We start from the raw sequence: 7,411 nt of genomic DNA, 5'->3' as shown, positions 1-7,411 counted from the left end.
TATTTTTTGCTAAAGGTATCTAATTATCTAATTATTTATTACAGCCCTATTAATTTTTGCCACTTTGGTCATAGTCAATAATAATTATAACGACTGATCAATCCCGAACATTATTTTATTTTTTACTTAAATGCTTATGATATGACATTGTCTGCCTTAGTGTTAGGCATTCACTAAAATGATTATCCAATATAATACCTATGTATAACCCAGTATAACCTATGAAAAACAATCGACTAGACTAGTCATTTTTGTTTAATGTCTGAAAATCATAATTTACGATAACATATAATATAAGATGTAACAAAAAGACTAGACAAAAAAAAAATTAGTTAAACACAAATTATGTAAATTATATGGATGATAAATAATGTGCTGATAAAAAATATGCTGCTTATGTCTGGAAATGCCTAAAAAGAATATTTTGATAAAAGTTATGAAAACTCACATCTCCGCACAGTTACGGCTTGGAGGAGGTGACCAACAATAGTTTTATTTACAAAGTTATCCGTTCTGTGTAATACTGTATTGCTGTTAGTAATCAATAAATATTATTATTATTACGTTTCAAATTAATTTGCAAAAAAATAATATTAATATTTTTGGAAGCTGTAAAAATAAACCACTCGACTTAAATTAACGTCTTCACCATCAAAATGGGTCCAAAAATCAAATTTATAAATTGGCTATTTTGAATTTTAAAATGATAATTATTTTGAAAAAAAATTAAATCAGAAAAATGTATTTCGTTCGTCAGGTCTTTCTGTTACACCCTGTATAATATACGTCATAATTCATACTTTGTAACCCTTGAATGTTACGAAAAACGAAATTTAACCGGACACGTCGCTTTTATGTCTACTCCAGTTGCTCACCGAGATGGGATTTTCGGTGAACTATTTTAATGTTTCTCTGAGCTTCGACGTCGTGTGTCTGGTGTTCCTGTTATTGCCGAATGGCAATTATTTGACACCGTTGAATTTCCTCAGCAATATCGCGTGTACCGGTTTGCTGAGCTTATTATTCTGCAATATATTCACGTCGGACACGAACATCGGCTGCCAGACGCTCATCTGTGGAAATTGGACCGACGTTTTCCAATATTTCGGAATACTTTTGTTCACTTTCATACCTATAGTCCAGGTAAATATTAATATTATATTAGCAAACATTCTACTCATTATTTATTATTTAATCACGTATTTAAATTTTTATGAATCAGTTGTGAGTTTTCCGTCAACATTTCTTAGAAGTCATGTACTGTAAACCGTAGTAAAGCATCATATTATGATGTCAGTAATATAGTAATCAATAGTAATTATTTTAAAAGCTCGTTGATTATCGCAACACTTATTATTTATCTCAATGTATTAAAAACATATTAGAAATTAATTTCTTTTTCAATTGGTATTTCCTCGGTACACTCTGTATTTCATTTTCACGATTCATTTGTTTGATGTAATCGACTGTTTGTTACGTATCTTTACGCGTAAAAATAATTGTTCGTAATTATAATTATCGTTCTTAAATATATTAAAATTAAAAACTTAAAATAATATTTTCTTAAAAAATAAATGTTTTTTTTAAATAAGTAGGTATATAAATAAAATAAATATAATACATATTACAATTTTTATTAATTATTATTATATGATATAGATAACATTTTTTTATTATATATTTATCAATTTAATTACTAAGTATTAACTTTAAAAAGAAATTCCCCGAATATTTATGCTTATATTTAATTCGTGGCGTGGTATTCAAATTGGTTTAGGTGTTTAAAATCGAAGACGGGTCGATTAGAAAGAATGATTTCGCCTGGCCCAAACTGTTGAACACGTCGATGGTCATAATTACAAATATGTACATTGCAATCGGCCTGTGTGGGTATCTGGACCAACAAGATGTCCCAATATTTGGAATTCTAATATTGAAGTTCATGCCAGCTATCAGGTAACATAAAATATATTATGCTATATATATAGTTGATAAAATTGATATAATTATTATGATCGAGTGGGAGATACGTCATAAAGGCGAAGTTTTAAAGGGTAAAAACACATCATCGGTATAATATCAACACGTCTTTACAAAATTTGACAATCTCACAAACTGTAGCCCATATATTGTTGCCATTTATATAGGCTGTAATGACTATAATAATATATTTATTCGTGTACATAGGTGCCGGACTATCGTCAAAACATGCGTCGCCGTAAATGTTACGTTTCTTCACCGTGAACTGAATGTCGAGTCCACATTATTGTGGGTGTCGTCCATCAAGGTGGATAATAAAAGCGATAATAAAATTGGGCGACCGCCGTCTACCGGCAAATACTCGCCGGCTATATTTGCGGGATTGACGGCATTTACGAAGATATTATTCACGTTTTGTTCGTTTTTTGGTAAGACCATCATGTCAATACGCAGGGCTAAATTTAGGGGAGAGGGGATCCGGGAACTGGTTACAACTGCCCCGGGCGCCAGTATTTTGAGGGCGACAATATTTTGTATTCGGCTATTTGCTCTCTTGTGAATAATTATTAAAACTTTTAAAATTGAAATTATTTCCAAATAACCGTATTATATAATAAAATATAATATTAATGTATTAATACTGTTTGCAATTAAGACAACTGATGTACAACGGGGCGAAAAATTTCTAAATGCGGCACTATGACAATATATCACAGTATTATAAAGTTTACTTAAATGTCCCCAGAAAAATACCGTCGATAAGTGTTGATCATTAGCTGGACGTACACATAATATTATCATGTAATATTACAGGGTTCTCTCGAGAATATCATATAATTAAATCGATGGACCTAATCAATTAATTTTCATTTAAAAACCATATTGTAGTGTTCCAATGTACCCACGATTAGAAAAACATAGTATAAAATACCAACGATTCTTTGCAAAAATAACGATTATTTTTGACGTGGGTATTTGTTGTGTGGGCGGAAAAGGGTTAGTAATGAATAAAAAGTAATAAATTAAATTTCTCATATTAACTATAATAATTAAACAAGGTCAAATTTACGATTTCCTTGTTATTATATGAGTATCGTTTTTTAATTAAACGGAGGTGGTACACCGGCCGTACACACTAACATAGGTATTAGGTACAAAACGAAATTTGTATTAAAATCATTAAAACGAGGGAAAGCAATATTTTATTTTATATAAAAAAATGTGTACTTATAAAGTTAGAAAGTTAATTTAGAAAAAATAAACGACTTATTCATGAACCATCATATGACTAGGTTCTATTCCGTTCTTTATATGCTTAGGCTTATGTATTCTACATTTATTTTACCTAAATGGATTTTCCATAGTCTAGCTCTAGCACATAACAATATTATGAATTTTATGATATTATGTATTACTATATGACATATTATATTATACTGACTAACAAAACGGGCATTGATTTTTCCGCAGTCACCATTGCAGTAGCATCACCGGCCACCAGCGGATTCCAAGTGATGGTGGCCCTCATAGGATACCTTGGTAACGCTTGCAATATGATGGTATACCCATACATTGTTGAGATGTGCGTGACGTATGCCCTCCATGGAATATCCACCAGACGATACGTGATTTTTAAGGACGTGTGCTTGGTGCTCCTGGGCTTGTTGGTGTTCGCGTGCGGTACGTCCGCGCTCGTGATGCGCATAATTCACGGCGGTGACTGAGAACGGATATAAATACTGATGGTAATAATTATTCATATACCTAATGTCCTGGACGATATTTAAGTTAACTATATAATAATATGACAGATCGACATGATAGCTTTACCAAAAAACGAACAGAACGTGAATACCGGACAAGCCCAGAAGGACCAAACACTCATCCTCGAGGATCACGTATGGTCAGATTGACATACCGTGCAGGGCATTCATCACGACAATGTACGGGTATATCATAGTATTGAACGCGTTACCCATCACTTGGAAGTCGTGGGTGAAAATGGGTCAACGAAAAACATGTCCTTGGCGATCACGTGCGGTCTGGTCGACATACTGCTGTGCTGCCTTGTGCAGCCCTGTGCGTAACCGCATCTTATATGGTTTTTTTTTCATCAATCGCCAGAAGAAGGCTTTCTATTATAACGATAAAAATAAAGATGTTGAAATAATATAAATAAATATCAAAGTTTTCTATATATTATATTATACCTACGTCTTGTGGTACATATTATATTCGTAAAATATATCATTCCAGTTGGACTAGTGGAATGGCTCACCCTTAGTCTAAGAAACTTATACTAAGTACATTTATGGTTGTAGGCGCTTTAGATGCCTACAGTGTCTTGAAAGTAGTGGTTGAATCGCAGCTGGATTATTTTATTGCGTATAAGCAACACTATCTTTTGTTTGAAGGAAAACTCGATAATCTCGTCCTGGATGGAGCTGATCATCATATCCCACTGGTGGATAAATAAGTCGGCTGCAGCTCATAAGCGCAAAATATGACCCAAACGCAACACAAAAGCGCAAAAATAAATATTCCATGAGCGCAAAAAAAATTTAACAAATAAAAAGTGTATTTTATTAAAATCATACAGTTATTAATATTAAGCTTTTAGTAATAATAAAATTAATTAAAAACATTGAAATTTAAATTACATATTACTCTTAAAAATTAACAAGTATAATATTATAATAAGTACTTTAATATTTAATTTGAAATTTAAAGCCCACAGTTATCAAATAGTCCAATCTGAAATTTTTTTTTTATGTATTTACAAGTTCCATACTTTTATACTGGAATTGACTTTGTGTTTTGTGGTTTTTCGTCCATTTGATTGCATTTTTAAGTAAACTTTTGCCTAAAGCAGAACTTGTTTAAACACTTCGATAAAATTGTAAATACTATTATAGATGTGTGTGGGTTATAGAATTGTTCTTTCAAATGGCGGTGATATAATTCTGGACCATTGATAGTTGATTGATCTGATCCTTGGTTCGTTTGAAGGAGGTTCAGCCCAGAGGTGCGGTGGATATCTGTTGTAATTTTCAATACAATTTGCTAAAATATAATCAGAAAACTCTGATATCTTAAAATTGTCAGGACCAATAGGAATGAGTTCATAAAACGCATCTGAAATTTCAGTAGAAGGTAAAAAAGCTAATTCAAAGAAATACTTTTACCAATTTGAAATTTCTGATTCATTTTTGTCGTATTTAATTTTAAATTACAATTTTCCAGTTTATCTGTTCCAAGCTTGTCCTTACTGGCAACATTTAATTCTATTGCATTTATAAAAATACGCAAAACGCCATTATGAGCAGATAATATTCAAAATCTATAAGTATATTTTGAGGTTTTAATTCTTTATTACATAATTTTTTTATTAAATGCAACATTTTGGCATAAAATCTGTTGTCTTGGATGGCAACAGACAATACATTACTTGAACGGTCATAAATCATGTAGAACAGTGGTGGCCAAACTTTTTTTACCTCAGGCCAGAAAAAAAAAAAATTTTACCGCGGGCCATACAATTTTTTTTTACTTTTAAGTAATCAGAATTTTAGGTATAGGTATAAAATTTCATATTTAACGACGTTTTTATTGTACTTAATAATTTTAATGTCTTTATTTAATACTTAACTTAATAATTACTACAAATGAAAAAAAATTAAATCGGCTTACATTTCCAAAAATTATTTTTAAATAAATTATTAACTACACATATAAAAATAAATATAAAATATACAAAATATCGTTTTACACTTACAAAACATATTTTAAAATATATTAATTTGACTGATCACGACTGATCACGATGGCTGTAGAAACTACAATGTAGATAAAATTGGTCGCGCAACGAGCACAGTAATATTACTCGTTGTAGGTACCTACATCGTTGTTTCTACGAAAATAAGATAAGATAAGATAATGCTATTTATAATATGTTTATAGAATATATACTGTATTTTCAATTTTTTTTTTTTCGTAAATGTAAAATATTATAGTTCTTTCGCGGGCCAGATATTAAATGATGGCGGGCCGGAGTTGGCCCGCGGGCCGTAGTTTGGCCACCACTGATGTAGAACATGAACTGTATAAAGTTACTTAAAATGAGGGGGACAAACATTAAATGTATTATCGCCTAAAATGGTGTAACTGTTATTGACTAAATATTCTAAATTACTCTTAGTCGTGAAAATTACAATTTTTTACTCTTCATCTACATGGCAAAATATTTCATATTACAATGTGTAATTAAACTATTGATTTTTTATTGTTGGATGAGTTCGTTTAATAAAGTAGGTGCTGCAGGAATTTTTTTCCGACTTTCTCTACACATGGATTTTCTCATACTAGAAAATCGTTTAATAGTTCTGTATTTTCAACTGCCATCAGTTCACGACGAATAATTTTATTTGGTCACCTTTCATTTACAATTATTACGAACTAAAATATCGCAATTTTCTACAATATTGTGACTATGAAATATATTTTCATTTTCCGTCATAATATTGGATATTTCGAAATTAGTTTGAATTGTTAAAGTACATTGTCTTACAGTACATTGCCAAGATATATCTCTGTTTACCATTACTCGCGGTTGTCTGTACATAAAATTATTATGCACAATGCACATTTCTTCAGTTAATTTTTGAATTATAATTCGCAAACGCAAATGCATACGATGAAGCACAGACACAAATTTATATAATACACAGGTGATATAGGATTCTAGCCTAACTAATTTTATCATGTTGTAGTACCTCCACTGGGAGGCCTCTACATATTCTGTCTAATCTGTAATTTTATTTATATTTATATTTTTAATTATTCCATCAATAAATTTTTTTTATTGTTTTACTTTGTAACGGATTGAATAAAAACTCTTTTAATAACAGAAAAAAAATTATTCGAAACCATAAACGCGACTATTTTATGCATGATTGTACCTCATCTGCCCGACTAATGTCTACTAATTATTTCTCCTGTAACCAATATCAACCATTTATGAACAATAATTTCCATCGTAAATCTCAAAATCCTTGTTTCAGCACCTTTCCAGGTTTTATTTACACGGTGCAATTATAAATCTAAACCACCCACTAAAATATACGCAAAAAATTTCATAAAAGTCAGTCCAGCTAGCCGTCGTTTAGGAGGAGTTCAAATATATACGAATAAAGATATTCTCGAATCATAAGAATTAGAAACTATTCTACTATACATTTCTTATTATGCGCGGAATATTCAGAGCAGAACTTTAATTGTGTACATGATTCCTCTTTGGCATATATATACAATATGTTATGTACACTCGATGGTAAATTTTAATGATATAGAGATTAAGATATCCTTATTAAAAATAATCCTGAATATAAAACAAAGACATTTACTAGGACTTTACTAGGAATATGGATGATAA

The 7,411-nt window shown here is 30.8% G+C and overlaps 1 protein-coding gene across 1 annotated transcript; it reads left to right on the top strand.

Moving 5' to 3' along the window:
• The first annotated feature begins 879 nt into the window (after window positions 1–879).
• On the top strand, window positions 880–4,058 carry LOC132942316 (uncharacterized). Its single transcript, XM_061010620.1, has 5 exons — window positions 880–1,143; window positions 1,778–1,956; window positions 2,188–2,408; window positions 3,451–3,725; window positions 3,792–4,058. Exons 1-4 carry the CDS (start codon window positions 880–882, stop codon window positions 3,702–3,704), a joined length of 918 nt encoding a protein of 305 aa, XP_060866603.1. The 3' UTR covers window positions 3,705–3,725; window positions 3,792–4,058.
• Window positions 4,059–7,411: the final 3,353 nt, after the last annotated feature.

The sequence above is a fragment of the Metopolophium dirhodum genome, chromosome 4 (genome assembly GCF_019925205.1).
Source record: "Metopolophium dirhodum isolate CAU chromosome 4, ASM1992520v1, whole genome shotgun sequence".
NCBI lineage: Eukaryota > Metazoa > Arthropoda > Insecta > Hemiptera > Aphididae > Metopolophium > Metopolophium dirhodum.
Note: the sequence above shows the minus strand (reverse complement) of the source record. Positions and strands in the feature narration are given on the sequence as shown.

Coding starts and splice junctions, on each gene's coding strand:
- LOC132942316 (XM_061010620.1), top strand. CDS start 880: ATGGGATTTTCGGTGAACTATTTTAATGTTTCTCTGAGCTTCGACGTC. Junction 1,144..1,777: donor CTTTCATACCTATAGTCCAG/GTAAATATTAAT, acceptor AAATTGGTTTAG/GTGTTTAAAATCGAAGACGG. Junction 1,957..2,187: donor AAGTTCATGCCAGCTATCAG/GTAACATAAAAT, acceptor TCGTGTACATAG/GTGCCGGACTATCGTCAAAA.